Source organism: Marmota marmota, unplaced genomic scaffold (genome assembly GCF_001458135.2).
Source record: "Marmota marmota marmota unplaced genomic scaffold, marMar, whole genome shotgun sequence".
NCBI classification, from domain to species: Eukaryota; Metazoa; Chordata; class Mammalia; order Rodentia; family Sciuridae; genus Marmota; species Marmota marmota.
In genome coordinates, this window is record NW_025999899.1 from 141,676 (window position 1) to 163,128 (window position 21,453).

General features: G+C 43.2%; 1 protein-coding gene across 1 annotated transcript in view; it reads right to left on the reverse strand.

Moving 5' to 3' along the window:
* Window positions 1-5,536: 5,536 nt before the first annotated feature.
* Pelp1 (proline, glutamate and leucine rich protein 1) overlaps window positions 5,537-21,453 on the reverse strand; it is a 26,509-nt gene continuing 10,592 nt past the window's right edge. The window contains exons 4-17 of the mRNA XM_015505979.2: window positions 17,511-17,660; window positions 17,190-17,261; window positions 10,795-10,854; window positions 10,373-10,523; window positions 10,057-10,186; window positions 9,835-9,922; window positions 9,301-9,389; window positions 9,104-9,220; window positions 8,843-8,990; window positions 8,557-8,716; window positions 7,822-7,877; window positions 7,449-7,655; window positions 5,828-7,336; window positions 5,537-5,679 (exon numbers count right to left, since the gene is read on the reverse strand). Coding sequence (XP_015361465.1) covers window positions 5,587-5,679; window positions 5,828-7,336; window positions 7,449-7,655; window positions 7,822-7,877; window positions 8,557-8,716; window positions 8,843-8,990; window positions 9,104-9,220; window positions 9,301-9,389; window positions 9,835-9,922; window positions 10,057-10,186; window positions 10,373-10,523; window positions 10,795-10,854; window positions 17,190-17,261; window positions 17,511-17,660 — 3,030 coding nt within the window. The 3' untranslated portion in view covers window positions 5,537-5,586. The remainder of the gene's footprint in view (window positions 5,680-5,827; window positions 7,337-7,448; window positions 7,656-7,821; window positions 7,878-8,556; window positions 8,717-8,842; window positions 8,991-9,103; window positions 9,221-9,300; window positions 9,390-9,834; window positions 9,923-10,056; window positions 10,187-10,372; window positions 10,524-10,794; window positions 10,855-17,189; window positions 17,262-17,510; window positions 17,661-21,453) is intronic.

The following is a 21,453-nucleotide window of genomic DNA, read 5'->3' on the forward strand; positions in this document are numbered from 1 at the left end:
TCTCCCCCAGTAGTGCTGAGGATTGAATCAAGGGCATCACCCATGCCAGGTAACACCCTGTCACTGAACTTTTTAAAAATCCCTTTCAGATAATTCCAGATATGAGCCTTCCAACTTTGTCTCATAAATATTTAATAAACAGCTTCACAATTGAGCTACTTACAAGGATTTTTGACCAAAGTCTGGAGAACACCCCAAAAAACCCTCTCTTAATAACCCTGATTTGTTATCCCTAATAATTAGGGTCAACAAATTAGGGCACTAAATATGTGAATAATTTAACTAACCTTTCACTACCCTGGCCACAAGCACATCTGAAAATCTGGTGGAAAGCTTGCTGAAGTCATTATGCTGACCTTACTTCCTCAACAAATAATCCAGAAATCCAGGACTAGCCGGACAACTCCTGTTCTGAATTATGGACCCATTCCAGTCTCCAATAATTATATGTGCACAGGCAGACCAATGGAATAGAACACACGGGGAAAAAACACCCAAATACATGTAGAAACTATAATAAAAGCATTTCATATCTTGGAAAAGATGACATTTTTACAAAATGAGGTTTGGTTAAAATAGCAATGTTGGATTTGGTTTTGTTGTTGTTATTGCTTGGGGGCTTTTTGGTATCAGGGACTGAATCCAGGGGTGCTCTATCACTGAGCCACATCCCCAGCACCCCCGCTTTTATTTGTGGGGCTGGGGATGGAACCCAGGGCCTTGTGCATGTGAGGCAAGCATTCTACCAACTGAGTTATATTCCCCAGGTCCCCCCACCTTTTTTTTTTCTGAGACAGGGACTTGCTAAATTGCTTACGGCATCACTAAATTGCCAAGACTGGCTTTGAACTTGCAATCCTCCTGTCTCAGCCTCCCAAATCACTGGAAGGAGTACAGGTGGGCACCCAGTGCAATGTTGAATCTGTACCTCATGCTTTACACTAGAATAAATTCCAAATGGAAGAAAACTTTAAAATTAAAAACTGAGAGCAGGGTACACTGATGCACACCTATAATCCCAGTGACTCAGGACACTGAAGCAGAAAGATTGCAGTTAAAGGCCAGCCTGGGCAACTTAGCAAGAACCTGCCTTAAAATAGAAAAAAAAGAAACTAGGTGCCCTTCAATAGATGATGGATAAAAGAAAATGTGGTATATACACACAATGGAATACTACTCAGTCATAAAAAATGAAATTATGGCATTTTCCAGTAAATGGATGAAAGTAGAGACTATCATGCTAAGTGAAATAAGCCAATCTTAGGAAAAAACTAAGGGTCGAATGTTCTGATATGTAGATACTAACACACAATAAGGCGGGGAGGAGTGGCAAGAGAAGGGAAGAATAGAAGTTCATTGTACTAAAGAAAAGGGAATGAAGGGAAGGGTGGGGGAATGGGAATAGGAAAGATCACAGAATGAACCAGATTTGACTTTCCTATGTTCATATATGAATACACGATCAGTGTAACTCCATATCATGTACAACCACAAGAATGGGAAGTTATACTCCATGTATGCATAATATGTCAAAATACACTCTATTATCGTGTATATTTAAAAAGAACAAACTAAAAAATTAAAAATGGGATTGGGCATATAGCTCAGTGGTAAAGAACCCCTGGGTTCAATTTTTGCACAAAAACTCCTAAAACTTAAAACCATAAAAATTAGTACTACAAAAGCATGGCATCATAAAAATCTTAGAGGAAAAAAATGTGAGACTTTCCCAATCTCACTCTAGGCTTCTTAAAAATATTACCTGAAGAGATAGGGGTGTTGTTTAGTAGAAGAGCATCTAGCTCTACTACTCTCTAGCATGTTTGAGGTCCTAGATTCAATTCCTGGCACTGCCAGGGAAAAAAAAATAGGAAAAGAAAATCAAGCCAAACCCAATAGCCCTAAAACACATAAATTCAATAAAATAAAATAAAAATAAGCTGAAAAAATTTCAGCATGGAAAACAGTATAAACCATTAAAAGACAAAAAGCAACCTTATTACAAAGAGCTAAATTTCCTAATCCACAGAGTTATGATGCAAGAAAAAACAGAAAACTTATTAGGCAAAGAATGTGGACATCTCACAGAAAAGGAAATTTAGAATATCTTAAACATGTTTAAAAAAAAAGTTCAAAACATGTTGATTTGCCATTGAACAGACTGGCAAAGGATCACATGATTCAATACAATTTGGCAAAGATCTGGGGAAACATATTCTTGATGGAAGCAAAAATTGGTACAAATCCAAGGAAGGACTCAGCAATTCTGCCTCTAGGAATTTATCTAACACATATTCAAATGAAAAATGATACGTACACATATCATGCATATACATGTACATGTCTGTTTTGTGGCAGTAAAAGATAATCAACCTAAATATCCACAGGCCAGGGACTGGTTTCTTAAATTATTATATAATTAAATTCTAGGCATCTGTCAAAAAGAGAAATGGGGAACTCCCTATGAACTGAAATGGAATGTTTGTCCATACTACCTTCAAAGATTATCTAGAATCCAACCATTTTTTACCACCTTGGTTGAATGAGCTCCTGACTGGGGTCTCTGCTACCACCCTTACTCCCTTTCATCTGGTCCCCAAGAATGTCCAATGAATCCTGCTAACATACAAATCACATTGTCAATTCTCCGCTTAAAACCCTTCAGCAACCCAGGGTATGGTGCACACCTATAATCTGAGCCAGCCTTGTCAACTTAGCAACACTATCTCAAAATAAATATTTTTAAAAAGGCCTGGGAGTTATGGCTCAGTGGTAAAAGCACTATTGGATTCAATCCCCAGAAGCAGAGTAAGACATGTTGGAAAACACACATACCCTCACAAACCTAAGCCCCCTTTCCTTATTTTCCTAAGGTATTTGTCACAATCTAACAGGGGCACATCCCTAGCCCCTTTTTCGGTATTTTATTTAGAGACAAGGTATTGCTGAGTTGCTTGGGGCCTCGATAAATTGCTGAGGCTGATTTTGAAATTGTGATCATCCCCGCTTCAGCCTCCTGAGCTGCTAGGATTACAGATGAATACCACCACACCTGGTCACATTTAGAAAACAAATCCCATAAAGACTGGACAGAGATTTTTGTCCATTTCCAAGCTTCATCATCAGCTTGGAAAATAGCACCTATCAGTGTATCAACATCAAATGGCTGGTTTTGACATTGTACTAAAATCATGTAACCAGGAGGGAAGGAGGGGACTGGGTAAAGGGTACCTCAACAGTCCTCCCCTCTGTACCATATTTGCAAACTCTTGTGTATCTTAACTATTTCAAATATACATATATTAACATATGTGCGTAGGGCATAATGGTACTAAATATTTCCTGAATAACTCCCCACAACAGTGAAATTAAGTGCTCTACTAAATTGTGGATATTATCATTTGTGTAAAAAAAATAGGATGTATATTTGTGTGTGTATACATAAATATATCCACAAATATATATCTCTGGAAGAATATGTGAATACTGATTGTACTGGCTGCTTTAAGGAGAAAATCTGGGTGGCTACCTAACAAGCTTTTGGTAGTTTTTGAATTCTGAACCATGTAAATATATTATCTATTTAGAATACAGTTCAAATTGAGAAATACCTGTGCTAGCCTCTTCCCAGGGTCAATATCAACTGCACCTATCTACAATTTCCAGACATCAGGTTTGGTTCTTTTCTGAAAAATCACTATTGCCTGAGGTCTTACACTTCTGTACCTCTGTCCTTGCAGTGAGCCTTGGACTTTAAACAGCCTTCTCCACATAATGAGAACTCTTAAACTTGATTCAGAAGGAAGGAAAAAAAAAAAAAAAAAACCAGCTCTAAGACATTTTAGGGACAATAAGGGAGATTTATCACAACATATTTAATACAGATGTTCCTCCTCTTATGTTGACATTCCAATAACCCATAAGTTTGAAATGTTTTTGAAAATTGCATTTAACACACCCAACCTACTGACCATGAGTAGCCTAGCCTACCTTAAATGTGCTCAGAACACTTCTTTGCCCAGTTAGGCAAAAATCATCTGACAAAATATTTTATAATAAAGTATTAAACATCTCATGTAATTTGTTGAATACTGTAAACTGAGAGTGAAAAAAAGGAATGCAATCCTTATTATCTTTAGCAGTCAGTTTAAAACAAATAATAGCCCACATCAATGTAAAGCCAAAAAAAAAAAAAAAAGTCAACTATCGTCGTCACAAGGGATTATCTGTATTATTGAATTAGTTACTTGTGTTAAATTTGATGATTGTATCATGATAGTGTTCTTAATCTTTAGAATGTTGAAGAATTGAGGGGAAAATGTGCATGATGTCTGCAACTAACTTTCACATGGTCTCACAGAGAGGAATGTGTACCTCCAGATTTCTGTCTACATGTAGACGGTTACATGGGCTAAATATTAACAACTGGTGAGTCCAGGGAATGGCCTATATATTATATTATTACAACTATTCTGGGGATTTGGAATTTTTCAAAACAAGTTTGGGGAAAATTTTTTTAAACCATACTAGTTCAAAAAAAATTAGTTTAAATGCTTTCAAGGTATACACAGAAAGAAGAAATGACTCTCTTTTCTGCATTCCTAAAATCTTTACTTGTGTTCATACATCAATAGACTGAATGAAGACATCATGGGGCCCCATCTCAAGCCTATAACTCTTGGTACCTCACAAACAGCTTCAGGCTCATGGTTCCTAAACAAGACCTAGAATAAATATTAAATTTATTTAATTAAATGCACCACACACTAATTGGAGAATACCCAGGTATCAAGAGTGGGCAGCCCCTGGGTATGCTTATGAAATTCCTGCCCATGAGGTGTTGGGAGAACAGGGAGATTGTCAAAGGATGGCCCCAGGACAAAGTTCACTCCCCAGCCCCACTGACAATGCCCCTTTAATATGGGGTACCCAAAGTTCACAGTGCACAGAATTTAATAACAAAACTTTCAATTAACTTCAGTCTGAGCCAGACGCAGTGGTGCACACCTGTAATCCAGCCTCAGTGGTCTGAGGCAGGAGGATCTAAGTTCAAGGCCAGCCTCCGCAAAACTGTATCTCAAAGTTAAAAAAAAAAAAGGGGCTAGGGATGTGGCTTGGTGGTTAAGCTCCCCTGAGCTCAATCCCCAGTGTCCCCGCACTACCACAAAAAATCCGTTTGCTTTCAGAGCAAGAGACTGCATGTGCACAGGCACAGGTTCACTCAGCAGGCTGCTTACTCCCTTAAATTCTTATATTATTTCCCACCTCTAGATTACAAACTCAAAAGCAGGGCTGCATCTTTTAATTCCTTGCAGTCTTAGCCATAAAAGCATCCTTGCATATACTTAGTATTATATGAGAGCAGAGAGCAAAAATTCTAAAACTCTGACTCTTAAATGTGCTGAGTGACAAGACCTTCATTTCTTCTATAAATCAGTGTTTCCTCCTCTATACAATAAAGACAACATGACAGTTGCAGAACTCCAGGCTCCTGGCCGGGGATATGTTGTGGCAAGAGCCAGAAGCCACATCAATATCTAAGGATATAACTTTATTGGAAACAAAGTGTTGGGATGTGGAAGAGAGCTAGGAGTCAGGTTCCGTGGTAGGTGGTGGCTTCTCATCATCAGGGGGGCAATCGATGAAGTCAGCCAGCATGGCAGCTGTGTCATCCTGCTCCTTTTAGGAACAAAGACATAAGATTTGAAACAGATACATAGGTATACATAGAAAAGTGGCAAACCTCTTCCCTAATAAAAGCAGCTGCACCCCATTTCCCTACCAGCCCCACCTTTCTAGCCAGAGTGCTTCTCCACCTGGCTCTCACCTTTTCCTGGAGAACTGCAGCCTCTGACTCTGTCTCCATCTCTTCTTCTGCAGCTGTCTCTGGTGGGGGTGGTACGTTGTCACCCCCACCCTCAGTCCCCTCTTCCAGCAGGGTTGGAGGAGCAGAGGGTTCTTCTTCAACAAGCTCCTGAGGAGGTGGCCCTGCCTCTGGGCTTCCCCCTTCCCTCTCTTCCTCGCCCTGAGAAGGGAGCACCTCGGGGACTAGGGTAGGGGCTGTCTCAGTCCCATGCTGCTCCTCTGATCCTGGTTCCTCCACTTCCAGCAGCAGCCCAGGCTCTGGTTCTGGCTCAGGCTGCTCTTTGGGAGACTCTGGAGGAGGGAGAGCTGGGGGCAGGGTTGGGGGTGGGGGTCCACCTTCTTCTACCTCCCCTCCTGCTGACCCAAACTCCAAGTCTTCAACCTCTTCCAACTCTTCTTCCTCCTCCTCTTCCTCTTCCTCCTCTTCTTCCTCTAATTCACCTTCTTCCTCCTCAAATTCTTCTTCAAACTCTTCTTCCTCCTCTTCTTCCTCTTCAAAATACTCTTCTTCCTCCTCTTCTTCTTCCTCAAATTCTTCTTCCTCCTCCTCCTCCTCCTCTTCTTCTTCTTCCTCCTCCTCTTCCTCTTCCTCCTCCTCTTCATCACTGCTATTGATATTAATAACTGTCAAATCTTCTTCCAGAGCTGGGGGTCCTCCCCCTCCAGGAGTCCCCTCAGGGACCAGCTGCGGTGGCGGGAGTGTCACAGGACCAGGTACAGGTGGGGGCGGGGGCGGGGGCGGAGGGAGAGGCCCGGGGGCTGCAGGAAGCTCTTCAGGCTCCTCCTTGGCTGGCACAGGAGGGGATGCTGTTGGGGGCCCAGTAGGGGCAACAGGGGGAGGAGTGGTGCCCGAGGGTGGTGGGGGTGGCAGGGGCGGAAGCCCCTCAGGCACAATCACCACGCTGTCATCAGAGTCGCTTTCTAAGGAGATCTCAACATCAGATGCCTCCTCCTTATCATAGTGGACAAAGGCTGGTCTGGGCACTCTCCCCCCAAAAGTTTCATCTGGTGGGATGGTGGGTGGAGGAGTCCCACTAGGAGCAAGGACAGGGTCCTCATTGGAGCCTGCACGATGGTTCTCAGGGCCAGGAAGGAGCCGAGGGGGTACAGATACCAGGCCTGGGACAGAGAGGCCTAAGTGGTTGGCTGTGGCTGGAGGTCCAGGACGTGCTGACGGCACAGGGCCTGCAGAGGGTATGGGGCCTGCTGAGGGCATGGGGCCTGCAGAAGGCATTGGGCCTACTGAGGGCATAGAGCCTGAAGAGGTCAATGGGCCTGCTGAGGGCATGGGACCTACAGAAGGCATAGGGCCTGGGGGCTGGAAAGACGGAGCTCTGAATGGAGACGGGGCCTCAGGAGGGGGCACAGGGGCAGGTGTGGGGCAGGTGGGGCCCATGGCCTGTAGAGGAGGAACTCGGGGGTGAGTCAGAGCAGCACAGGTCACCAGTGCTTCCGAACAGAAAGAGGAGACCTAAGGAAGGAAGAAAAGGCCACTGTGACCCTCAGGAATACATGGTCTCATGGGCCAGCATAACAAGAGAATCCAATAATCAAAGAGGGTCTCGGGCCCAGTGAGCAGTTACCTCAAGACTGTCCTCTCGCTGACCAAGGGAGAAAGCTTGCAGGGCACAGGCAAGAGGAGGTGGGCAGCGAGGAGAAGGTGCCAGCAATAGCGCCAGCAGCAGGCGGTAGAGCTCACGGCGGCAACAGGAGCTGGTATATGGAGAGCTGCCCAGGACCTCACCCTGCTGGACACCCATGACCAGAGGCAGAATCAGATCATGCAGTCTCTGAAAAGGACACAGAGCACACCTAGAAACTTGGCCAAGACTGCCCAGACCGTCTCCAGGGCCTCCTCCCAGGTTTCAATGGACCCACCTTAGGGGCACCCCCCATACACATGCAAAGAGCAACAGCCCCCACCCCCAGGCTCCATGGAGAACATGTTCCACTAACCCTGTGAGTCTCCTCCTTGATGAGAGGCCCACACATGAGGATGGTCCGGCTGAGGCCTGGCAAAAAGAATAGTATGTGACCTGTAGGCAGGCTACCGACAAGATAAAGACTGAGGGCTTCTGAAGCACACAGCCCAACAATAGCATCCGGCTGCCACTGAGCACCCTGGGCAAGGCATTTATTTCCTTCCCTTGGTCTGCTTTCTCATGTATAAAATGGGGACCATAAAAGCCCCTCTAGGATATAAGGCTATTGATAATACTTAAATGAGATAATGGAGGTACACCATTATAAATGTGCCCTTAGGTACTTGGACAGTTGACTCCCTGCTTCACATGGTGTGGGGGAGAGTGAAATACATGGGAGCCAAAGGAAAATCACCCATTAACTGCATAGCATCCAATTACTAACTTCTGTTGATAGATTAGTGGCTGCACTGGAGGCAAGGAAGCTCCACCAGGCATCCTGCCTTATAGGGGAATGTCAGTTCCAAAGGCAGGGATTTCCCCCAAGGGCTAGAATTGTATCTAATACATGGGTACAAAGTGTCTGTTAAGTAAATGAAAGGAGAGAAATGAAACTCTGGAAGGGCAAGGTGAACTATCAGAACCCCAGTCTAATAGCAGGACCCAAGACGCCACCTGCAGCCCTCATAGCTGCATGGCTGCTTCTGGTCATTCTGCAGGCTATGGCTCCAAGCCTTCCCAGAGCCACACAGGTCCAGGCATCACCAACCTCTCAGCGCAGCTGCACAGACATCGCTGTTGGCATTGTTCTCTCCTTTCCGGTGGCTGGGTGGGGCCATAGCCTCCCCTACATCCAGCTTTATCTTCTTGGGGGCACTAGGCTTCCCAGTTTGCAAACCCCCATCAGGGCTCCCCCGAGGGCTGCGTAGCTGATGGTAGAGGAAAACACTAATCAGGTTATACAGAGGCCAACAGAAAGGCAGGACAGAGGTAGGAGACAGTGTAGTGAAGAGGCACATTTGGACAAAGGGCACAGGAGATAAGTTCTCACTCACCTTAAGGGCATCAGACGGTGGGGAGATATCACTGAGTAGATGAGTGAGCAGGGCCTCTCCAGAGGCTCCTCCCTGAAGCACCCCTGCTGAGGCCCCACAAACCTGCACCCACAGCTCTAAGATAGCATATACTTTGGTCCGAATAGTGCTATAGTATGAGCAAAGAGGGTAGGTTATAAATGGAAATTGGTTGTGCCAGAGCCCCAGGTCCACCTGCATGCCTTCTCACCCTCTCCCCTTTATCCCCTCCTGGATGATCACCTGTAAGGCCTCTCTTGGCCAGGAGAGACAGCATCCCTACCAATGCTCCAGGCGTTGAGGACCTGGGGGAGCAGGCGACTGATCAGAGCCCCAAAGCGTAAGAGCCGGCCTCCACACCTAAGGGCAGAGATGGAATGGTGATGCTAATTTCCAGCAGGCCCAAGATCCTTCTCCACACCCAGCTAAATCCCACTCACGCAAGAATGAGTGCAGAGAGCAGGTCCAAGGCTTCAAGGTGGATAGACGGCAGTAATAGCAACCTCAGGGGACCATCTCCAAGCAAGCTCTAGAGAAAAAAAATCAGCAAACGTAAGGAGTGGGAAAAGAAAGCAAGAGCCAGAGAAAGAGCAGAAGAGTGTGACTTTATACATTATGTACAAATAATTAGGAACCTACTCCTTGGCCACAGCTCACACAAAAACAAACTCCAATCCTCTAATAAGACCCTGAAATGGAGGGTAACGAGAGGATGGCTAAGCTTCTCAGTAACGACTCAGTTGATCCCCAAAGTCACCCTCCAATAAGGAGGCACTGGCTATGTGAGAAAATCTACTTTGACACTGGCACTTGTGTCAGGGAAGCACAGTGAGTTATGGTATTTGGACCGAAATAAGGAGCCATCTGGGACAGCTTCAGAGATAAGTCTGTTTGGGGAGCTTCAAGTCACAGTGCTTTCCTAGTTGCCCAAAGTCCTGAACAAGGGCTATGTATAAAGGAGAAAGTCCACTCACAATATTCTTGCCACTGACACTGAGAGTCCGGCAGATGAGATCCAGGACTTCCTGCACAGGCACGGAAACAGGAGCCCCAAACTCAGAGCTAAAGAAAATAAGAACAGGGAGACCCTCAGAGCAGGCTCCCCAGCATGGCTCCACACCCACCTCAATCTCCCTTCTTCACATTGAAGTTAACTCTCCCATTCCAAGACCCTGCTCCTTCCAATACCCACACACCTGAGCATAAGCCCCAGACAGCGGGCCAGTCCTGAAAACCTCTGCCGAAGGCGTAGGAGGACATGGGCATCACCATCTTCTGAAGGGGAAAGCAGTGTCTCCACTCCAGGGCCTTCATTCTGAACAGGAGCTGAGCAGCAAACAATCACCTCATATACTATCTTCTTTCCATTCCTTCCTTTTTCATTGGTGGTACATGACCAGCTATGTTCATCCATTTTGCCTAGCAACCAACTGCCCCGCCTCTCTGGACCTCCCTCCTGTTCCCTCCTGTCAAGCTCCCCAGTCCTTATTGACCACCAGCCCCGGTCCCTACCCGTTTCTGCGCCTTCATAGAGGGCCCCCAACAGGCTGTGCAGTGAGGCCAGCAGGCTGTGCAACTCCTGCTCCCAGCTCTCAGTGTGCTTCAGGCCCTGGGAAAAGCCAGCCCCTAAGGAAGGCAGCCTGGAATAACACTCACAGGCCAGCTGCAAGAGGAAGGGCAGAAAGCTGGTCAGATGGAACTAGCTCAGCTATGGAGCCCCCACCCCTCTAAAACCCAAGAGCTGGAAATCAAAGGAAGCTCAAGGGACAGTTAGGCTTTCGGGTCCAGATGGGCATAGGAAAGTAGAAGTCGAGAATAGTGATGTTAACCATGGAGAAGTGGAAACAACCCAAAAGCTATAAAAGAAAAGCTAATAATAAACCATAAGAGGCTCAGATCCCTGAGTTCTGTACCTCTCTCCCCACTTCCTTTACCTGCTGGAGCTGAGGGCTCAAGGCATCCACTCGAGACAGGAAAAACGAGGCCAATTTGCCCTGGAAGGGAAAAGAAGGAAGAGGTTGCGAAGCAGCTCCATGATCCAGAGATGCACACCCATCCATTCCCAGTGGCAGACTCTCCACCCAGTCTTTCCTACAGACGCAGAAAGCACACTGCCTACACAGGGCAGCGAAGCCTGGTATCATACATTCTTTCATAGCAGGAAAACACCCTGCATGACACATCTGCTCCTTAGCCTCCTGTCTGAGGAGAAAAGAACCTGGGTCCTGCACTACAGACAACTGGATTCCGTCCTGCCAGTTTTTACAAAATTACAATCATCTCCCTCAACCAAGGACACAGTCCTAAGAAACAATCTCTACATTCCAACCCTCTACCAACTCAGACACAGAAACCAGAGTCCAAAGCTAGGAATCAAGGCACTCCCTAGAGGTTATGAGGGACAGGCCAGTGGAGCAGAACAAAGGCAGCAAATCTGAGCAGTAACATGACAGTCAGCAAACATCATCTCTGCTTGCTATGAGAAAACTCTGGCACAAGAGTGTTTAATCTGAGGGCCACAATTTATTTGGAAATAAAATCAGAGGCCTTGAACATAGAAGGTGAAAAAATTACATCATTATTTTCACCAACTATAAGTGAAATGTAGTGTTCCCTTCAATTGGAAATGTAGACAAATGGCAGTGTTAGCAGTACCTTTGACTGTCACCAACAGAACATACTTATTTTTATTCCATATTATAATGGTAACATATCTTGAAATATCATCCATATGCATGACAAATTTAAAATTACAGTAGTTAGAAGACCTACTTCTAGATTTATAATGAATTCTTTTAATTTTATGTTGCCTTAATATCCACTGTGAATACAAACTGAACTTTCTTATACCAGAAGCAGGGCTCAGTCATTCCAACAGTGTCCAATTCTCCACCTTCTCCCAATTGCTCAATGCAAGTGATCCTGGTATGTGTCTTGTTCTCTTGGTAGCCAGCCCCCAGATCCAGCCTACTGGACTCAAGGCCCCGCTGACCTTCACACCATGAATGGGCTGGGAAGATATGCCAGAGTGACTGCTTTGCTGTCACCTCCTAGAACCCATGCTTGATTCCTTTAAACACATCAATTAAAACTTCCAAGGGAAATCTGTCTGAATAATGCCCTAGAGTCAGAAGTGAGAGTGTGTGTATGTGTACGGGTGCGTGTGTTTTGGTCTGTTTCCTCATGTTCCCTAACCTCTTGTGTAAGTAGCCTCCAGGTATGCCATGTATCCTATAAGGTCCTGGTAGGACCTGCAAGTAATAAAATCTTTGTTCTCTCTAGGTTTCTCCTAATCACTGAAGGAAAACTCTCATCTTAAGACAACTTAGATTAAAATAAGACCTTGCTATTTAATGTATTAATAAACTAGAACATACTACTCTATTTTAAAAACTATTTTAAGAGACTAGCTTTCCTTAAAATTCTATGCATTTTATTTTACGAATTCAAAAATATTACTCCAATAAAAACATTACACTGCTGGGTGCAGTGTACACATGCTAATAATCTCAGAGACCCCGGAGGCTGAAGTAGTAGGATTGTTAAGTTTGAGGCCAGCCTCAGCAACTAAGGCCCTAAGCAACTTAATAAAACCCTGTCTCAAAATAAAAAAGTAAGAAGTTGAGGATGTAGCTCAGTGGTAAAGTGTTTCGTTCAATCCCCAGTACCAAACAATCAAACATTACTCTCAGAAGGGTTCATGAAAAAAAAAAAAAAAAAAAAAAAAANGAGACTCTGGCTCAAATGGCTGGACTGAGGCCAACAGAAGTCTGCTTGTGTATCTGTAACAAAACAAACAACAGTACAGTGACATGGCGCCAACCACAAGGTCTGCCCTGGCTAACCCATAAAGTAAGCCAAAGTTGTTCCAAGCTCACCTGAACATTTCACTTAAAACATGCATGAAGCCGGGAGCAGTGGCATATACATCTAATCTCAACAGTTCAAGAGGCTGAGGCAGGAGGATTGTGAGGTTAAAGCCAGCCTCAGCAACTTACTGAGACCTTAAGCAACTCAGTGAGACCCTGTCTCTAAAACATACACAACAGGGCTGGGGTTGTGGCTCAATAGTCAAGTGTCCCTGAATTCAATCCCTAATACCACACACACAAAAAAAAAAAAAGAAAAAGAAACAATATACATGTCACACACACACACACACACACACACACACACAGTCCTAGGTGTATCACAAGGGTAGGGTTTGTCTCCCCCCTCATTCCAAGTAACTACTAATCAACTTGGCAAGGAGGAAGAAGTGAGGTAAAGCCTCAGCAGAGACTGACTTCAGGAACTCAGAATGTTTGAGATTCTTCATTTGGGAAGTATACCCCTGAGATGGAAGATTGCAACTGCCCTGGGAGCATCTGGGAGACAAGACAAAAAATTGATAAATATTTCAAAATGGCAACTATCAGTTTCCTAAGTATTGGTCTGCAAGATTTCACAAATATAGACTGCCCCTAATGCCTGTGCACAAAACAGATTCTTATCTGAATAGATAAAGCAATAGACGAAGCCAAAATCCTCAACAGAGGGAAAGATGTTTTCCAGATGACATTATTTTTAGAGAAATAAAGGCAGGCCAGGTACAGTGGCACACACCTGTAATCCCAGTAACTCAGGAGGCTATAGCAGGAGGATCACATATTCAAAGCCAGCTTCAGCAAAAGTGAGTCACTAAGCAACTCAGTGAGACTCTGTCTCTAAAATACAAAATAGGGCTGGGGATGTGGCTCAGTGGTCGAGAGTCCCTGAGTTCAATCCACAGTAGCAAATAAATAAATAAATACACAAAGGTAGGCATACCCTGCAACCACATATGAATGCTTTGTTGTTTGTTTGGAAAGAGTACACAAAACACAGGCCATAACTCTAAAAACTATACTGTCTAAAAAAGGCTTTGAATTACACATCAACCTCCCAACTACTCACATTGAAAACTTAAGAGACAACCATAGAGGAACCACTTAGCATTCTAATCTCTGTGACTATTCAAATTTCCACTCTTCAGGTAACACTCAATTTCCATTCTGCTTTTACATGGGGATGCAATTAAATGTAAATACCAAAGAAAGCTGAATCAAAACAGATATTTGTAGTATAATCTCACAAATTTTGGTTAGGGACAAAATGCTAACCTGTATAATCTGAGAACGAACAAAACATCTTGCAAGACAGGCAGTTAGTAAAATGTCAGTAAATAAATCTTTAGTAATTGTTGGTAAAATCCATGAGTTACTCCAAATACTTTGTTTCTTTACCAAAATCCTGTCCTGTCCACTCAAAGTTTCTATTAGCTGTGGTTAAGAGCATTCATATGAAAACAAAGAATCAACAAGGACATGACCCATCCTCATGCTCACTAAGAAATAGCACATATTCTAGGACTTTTCAGATACTGCAAATAACCAGTTACAGAGGTCTCCCTCTTAACCATGGAGAGCACATTTCAAGAACCCAAACAGATGCCTGAAACCAGATAGCTGAAAACCTATATACTATGTTTTTGTTTTACTATACATACATACCCATTGTAAAGTGTGAGTTTTAAATTGGGCACAGTAAGAGAATAACAACTAATAATAAAACAGAACAATTTTAACAACATAATGTAATACAAGTTATGTGAATGTGAATTCTCACATATGCTCGTGCTCTTGATACTTTAATAGCCACCTCAGTTATCAGACTATTTCAGCATCATAATGCTTGTGTTCAAATAACCCTTATTTTACTTTATCATGGCCCCATAGAGTGAGAGGAGTGTTACTGGCAATTCAGACATGCCAAAGAGAAGCCATAAAGTTCCTCCTTTAAGTAAAAAGGTACTCCACTTACATACACAAAAAAAAGTACACTGAGGTTGCTAAGACCTAGAGTATGAACAAATCTTCTATCTGTGAAATTGGAAAAAGAGAGAAAGTCATGCTAGTTTGTTCCCAGCATGAGGCCAATTATCATTAAATCTATCAGTTTATATATAATAAGAGAAAACATTTGAACTACAAGGCAACACCTACTGGTTTTTAGGTATAGCTCACACCCAATTACACAGATATGCCAATTACAAATGACCCTTAACTGTTGCTGTTTTAATAGAATTTGTAAACTGTTACTGCTTTAACAGAATTTGTAAACTATCCATATCTGTAGCAGCAACTTGAAAATCAAAACTGGACCCCAGCCCGACGCACGGGGGAGGCAGAGGAGATGGCCCTGGCAACCAATGCATGGAGGAGGACACTGACCACATACACGTGGAGGAGGAGACTGACAGCACTGCAGCCCCCCATCTACCAATGCATGGCCCTCCCAGTTCGCTTCCATCTAGAGACAACAGCCAGGACAAGGAAGACTATAACCAAGGTTCCTGCAGGCCTAGTTAAACCAGAGGCGAGGTATTGGTAACCTGCAGGGACACTACAAGATTACAGAATAAAAATTATAATACCTCAGATCTGTACTGCCAGAGAGGAAGACACATGAACAACATGAAAAAACAAGGGAAGAAACTGCCCCCAAACAAACCAAGATGCTACAATAATAGAATCCATTGACAACACAGTAAATGAAATGTAAAGAGAAGGAATTCAGAATGTACATAATTAAAATGATCTGCAAAGCACAGAATAAGATGAGAGCGATTATAGGCAACAATTGATCATTCCAACAAAGCGATAAGAGGGCAAATACAGGTAGCAAAAGATTACTTCAAGAAAGAGACAGACTCTTAAAAAAAAAAAAGAAAGAAAGAAAAGAAATCCTTAAAATGAAGGAAACAATAAACCAAATACAAACTTTAATAGAAAACATCATTAACAGACTAGACCACTTGGAAGACAGAACCTCAGGCAATGAAGACAAAATATATAATCTTGAAAATAAAGCTGACCACACAATGAAGATGGTAAGAAACCATGAACAGAATATTCAAGAATTATGGGATAACATGAAAAGAACAAATATAAGAATTATCGGGATAGAGGAAGGCACACATATACAAACCAAAGGAATGCACAATCTTTTCAATGAAATAATATCAGAAAAATTCCCAAATATGAAGAATGCATTGGATAATCAAATATAAGAGGCTTACAGGACACTAAATGTACAAAACTATAACAGATCTACACCATGGCACATTATAATGTAAATGCCAAGCGTACAGAATAAGGATAGAATTTTAAAAGCCACAAGAGAAAAGTTTCAGATTACATACAGGGGGAAACCAATTCAGATCTCAGCAGATTTCTCAACCCAGACCATCAAAGCTAGGAGATCCTGGAACAACATACACCAAGCTCTGAAAACAAAATTAAGGAGCTGGAGATGTGGCTCAAGCGGTAGTGCGCTCGCCTGGCATGCGTGCGGCCCGGGTTCGATCCTCAGCACCACATACAAACAAAGATGTTGTGTCCACCAATAACTAAAAAAATAAATATTAAAAATTCTCTCTCTCTCTCTCTCTTAAAAAAAAAAATTAATTCTTCCCCTGGCCTCTTCCCTCATCTGTGCCATGTATAGTCATTTTGTATGGATCATGATAAGTGGTGTGGAGTGGGGTGACAAAGGGAATTTAGGCAGGAATACAAAAAGAAACTTTGGAAGAGTTGTCCTAGGAAAGCAATACATCAAGAAGGCCTCCTACAGGAACAAAGATAGGATGTAGAAAAATGGGCAAGGCATTCTATAGATTCAGAGAAAGCAAGGCAGAAAGAGAAACAAGGCAAGACACAATGGCACATGTATCTAATTCCAGCTGCTTGGGAGATGAGGCAGGAGGATTGCATGTTCAAGGACCTGGGCAATTTAGGGAGACCCTGTCTCAAAATAGAAAATAAAAAGGGCTGAGGATGCACCTCAGTAGTAGAGTGACCATGGGTTCAATTCCTGGTTTGGGAAGGAAGGAAGAAGGAAGGAAGGAAGGAAGAAGGAAGGAAGGAAGGAAGGAAGGAAGGAAGGAAGGAAGGCAGGCAGGCAGGCAGGCAGGCGAGGGGGAAGGAGGGAAGAAGAAAGGGAAGGAGGAGGAAAGAAAGGAAGGAGGAAAGGGAGTAAATGGGTGGTTGGTGGTTAGTTGTGGGAAGGAGTCCATGGGTACAGCCTAGGTTTTAACATCAAACAAATAAATAAAGGTACTAATCCCTGCTGATCTTAGGCCAGTTGCTTAATTCTAATTTCTTGATCTGTGAAGATTAAACAAGTGCTCCAAGGTAATATCATTATAGTTGTTGAGACAGGTGCTTAGAAATCTCAGAAATGGGATCTGAGGTTAAGAGTGCTATCAAGGCTTATATTGGTGGGGAGAAGAGTTTCCATGAATACTTACTTTGAGAGAACCACAAGCCCGAGGGAAATAGGTCATACAAGCCTTCATTCCTTCTAATGCTGACTGCTCACACTGTAGGAAAAACAGAAAGTCAGGAAGAAGGAAGAAATCAAGAGCCCAATGGCCCCATGCACATCCCCCAACCCACTGCACTCTACTACCCTAGAAGGTCCTTTCTCCACACACTCACTTTTTTCTTGCTCCTCCCTCATCCCACTTCTTCATCCTATTCCTTAATTACTTCTCACCACATTCTTTAATCCAAACAGTGTAAATAAGGACAAAGACTCCTAGGGGTAAAGCAGTGGGGAAGTGTCTCACCTCTGGTCTAAGGCCCAGCAGGGAAGTGAGAAGTCCAGGAAGGTGGTTGATGGAGATGTCCCGAAACAGTGTAGGAAGTTGGGCTGCATACCGGAGTAGGTCCCTCAGGACAGCCACAGCCAACTCCATGGTGGGTGGAGGGTCCTGGGACTAAAAGCAACAACACCCATGCTGCCAACCTCACCTCCACTGTCACCAAGAGGAGGAACAGGAGGTATAACAACACAGGGCTTTTGAGAAACATCACAGTCGGTGTCAATAGTATCATCAAATCTACTACTGTAGGGAAAAAGGGCCACAGAGAATATACAGATCCAAAAAGAACATATTTGTCTTCAGAAAGAACTTGTGCTTAATATTTTAATATTAAAAGTATCTGGAATCTCAGGAATATCTGTTAGGAAGGGAAAAAGGTAAGGAAGCCACTCCTCAAGATCCAATTCACCTGAAGATTTCAAGAGTTGTTTGAGCTGGGCTGGTGGCACACACCTGTAATCTCAGCAACTTGCAGGGCTGAGGCAGGAGGATCACAAATTTAAGGCCAGCCTTAGCAACTTAGCAAGACCCTGTCTCAAAATTAAAAAAGGGTTGAGGATGTGGCTCAGTAGTAAAGTTCCTTTGGGTTCAGTCCTCAATAACAAAGAGTTGTTTGAATCTCTCATACTACTCTTCAAAAAAAAAAAAAAAGACAATCATTGGATTTAGAAAGAAAATTAACAATATTTAAGGACAAAGCATTTAATACAGATTTCCTTCTACACCAGGGGAGACCATGAGCCAACAAAATAAATAAGAATACTTCTTAAGAAAGTAAGACGAGGTGGGCCTGCCTACCAGCCACAGGCTCTCAACGCTGTCCAGCAATCCTACTGCATTGGCTAATTTCCTCGGCTACTCAAACCTTTTCCTTGAACTTCCAAACCCAACTTCTCCCACTACCACCTTGAGGTGGCCTTGCCTACATCTTAGAAAACTAAAGCCCAAAGATGGGAACCACTTTAGTTTCCTGTTCCCAAATCTGAAACCCTTATCATCCTTCTCCTCTGCTAAAGCCTGCCTGCCTCCTCCTGCCCACTATGTTTTAAAATACTATCCCATCCCTTCTTTTCAAAACTTTACACATCAACCAGCTCTCTCTTCTGTCCCTCGAATGGATTCTACCCACTGACATTTACATGTGCTCAAGCACTCCCAACTTCAAAACTCCTCAAGCTGGGTGCAGTGGCACACACCTCTTAATTCCAGACTCAGGAGGTTAAGACAGAAGGATCACAAGTTCAAGTCCAGCTTCAGAAATTTAGCAAGGCCCTCAGCAACTCAATGAGATCCTGACCCAAAGATGAAAACAGAAAGGACTGGGGATATAGCTCAGCAGTAGAGTGGTTCAGGGTTCAATTCACAGTACAAAAATGAATCAAAACTACACATACACACACATATTATTCTTCCTTGATCCCATCTAGTGTTCCACTTGTCAAATTCCATTAACTGCCCAATTTCTCTCCCTTATCATTAGAGCTAAAATCTTGAAAGGCTCACCTATTTTCCCTACTTCTACTTCCATTCTCCTTCTCCCACTTATCTTCATCCCAAGCTAACCTGGTTTCAATGTCTATAGCTCCATCAAAAACACTTTCACTACAGTCTTAACAACTTTTGGATTTACTAATATGATAAGCAATTTTAGATCTGTGTCTTGTTCCATCTCACAGGAGTATTAACAGAAATGACTCTTGCCCCTTCCCTCAAGAGTCCTTCCCTTGGAATCCATCCAACCCACAATCCTGCTTGCTACTCTCTCTTCTGTTGGATTTCATCCAACCTACCACCCTAGTTACCTCCTTTCTATTATTATCTTGGTCTCCTTTGTTAAGTTGATTCTCCTCTATCTGACCATTACCTGTGGTACACCTTGAAACTCAGCTGGTACAAAACTCATCTTGATATCTCATTCTCAATGTTAACTGCTATCTAAATATTGAATGCTCCTTCCCTTATGAAACATACCAACTAGCTGGGTGTGGTGGCGCACACCTATAATCCCAGTGGCTCGGGAGGTTGAGGCAGAAGAATGGAAAGTTCAAAGCCAGCTTCAGCGACTTAGAGAGGCCCTAAGCAACTCAGCAAGACCCTGTCTCAAAATAAAATATAAAAAAGGGCTGGGGATGTGACTCAGGGGTTAAGCACCTCTGGGTTCAATCCCTGGTACCAAAAAAAAAAAAAAAATACCAACTAAAGCCCCAACCCTCTGAACCCTTCAAGGCTATATGGAGACACTTCCAGTCATGACAGATGAGATGCTTATGAAGAAGGATTCTATATAACACCCAAGGACAGACACATCTATGGTGTTTTCTCCCATTCCTTCTGAACCTGGCTGTCTTCCAATGTTCTCAAGTCCGTGAGTCATTCTGGGCATGTCTTCTCCCTAATGCTAATCAATCATCAGGACTCCCTGTTTTGCCTCTGTATCTCTATATATATATCTATTTCTCGTTAATTCTACTGCTACCACCCTCATTCAAGCTACTGCAAATGTTCTAGATTACTTCAGTAGTCTTCCACATGGTATTCCTGTTTTAATTTTCTCCTTTCTAATCCTTTCTCCACACAGCAGCCAGGGTGCTATTTTTAAATAAAAACTTGACCATCACTGTTACCACTATTTCCTCACTCCCAGTGCTATGGTTTTAATGTTCTCCAAAATTCATGTGCTGGAAACTTTTCAACACAATAACTTAGGAAGGTAAGACCTTTAGGTGGTGATTAAGTTATGAGGGTAAAATGGGTTAATGTCATTATCACAGGATTGGGTTTATTATAAAAGCAAGTTCTGGGCATGCACACTCATGCCCACAACCCCACACACCTAACACCCAACCTCCCATGTGATGCCACCCACCATGTTATGTTGCCCTCACTAAATGCTGCCTCTCAATCCTGCACTTCCCAGCTTCCAGAAGTGTGACCCAGATAAATCTCCATCTACAGTATTTTGTTATTTTGTCTGTTAGTATTTGGTATACTAAGATATCAATTTTAAAACTTTGGATGAATTCCACTGCTCTCAGAATAAAACTAAAAATCCTTAATGTGACTATCAAGGCCATACATATTTTGGTCACAATCTATCTTCCCATTTGTGTCTCATCAACTCCAGCCACACCAGCATGCTTTCAATTCTTCAAACGGCAACTTCTCTTCTGTCAGGGTTTATGCACTCTTACAACATTTTTTTCAGCCCAATTAACTACTACTGATCAGTTCAGGAAAGCCATTCCTAAACCTCTGACCCCAATACCTACCTCTGCAGTTGGGATCAGATTCTACCTCCATAGCACCTACCTCAGTTTATCACATCACATTCAACTGTATCATTATTCAGTTAAAGTGTTTTCCATTAGAACAGAAAATAGCAAACTAGGGTCTGTGGGTGCCTGTTTCTTCATGGCCCACAAGCTAAAAATGGTTTTCACATTTTTAAAGTGATGGAAAACAAACAACAGACGACAGAAACATGTGGTTCACCAGCCTAAAACATTTACTATCTGCAAACACTTATTTCATTGAGAAAATTTCCCAACCTCTGTACTAGACTCTAGGCACCATGAAAGAAGAGTCCAAGTACACCTTACCACTGTCTGCCCAGAGCTTAGCACACAGTTTGCTGTAAAACTAAGTACAGACATCATCAAAGCATGGAAAAGGAGAGAAGAGAAATTAAAACATTAAAAGAGGAACAAAGGAAGCCAGGAGCAGTGGTGCACACCTGTAATCCCAGCATCTTGGGAGGCTAAGGCAGGAGGATCATGGATTCAAAGCCAGCAAGGCACTAAGAAACTCAGTGAAACCCTGTCTCTAAATAAAATATAAAAAAGGGCTGGGGATGTGGCTCAGTGGTTAAACCCTTCTGGATTCAATCTCCAGTACTAAAAAAAAAAAA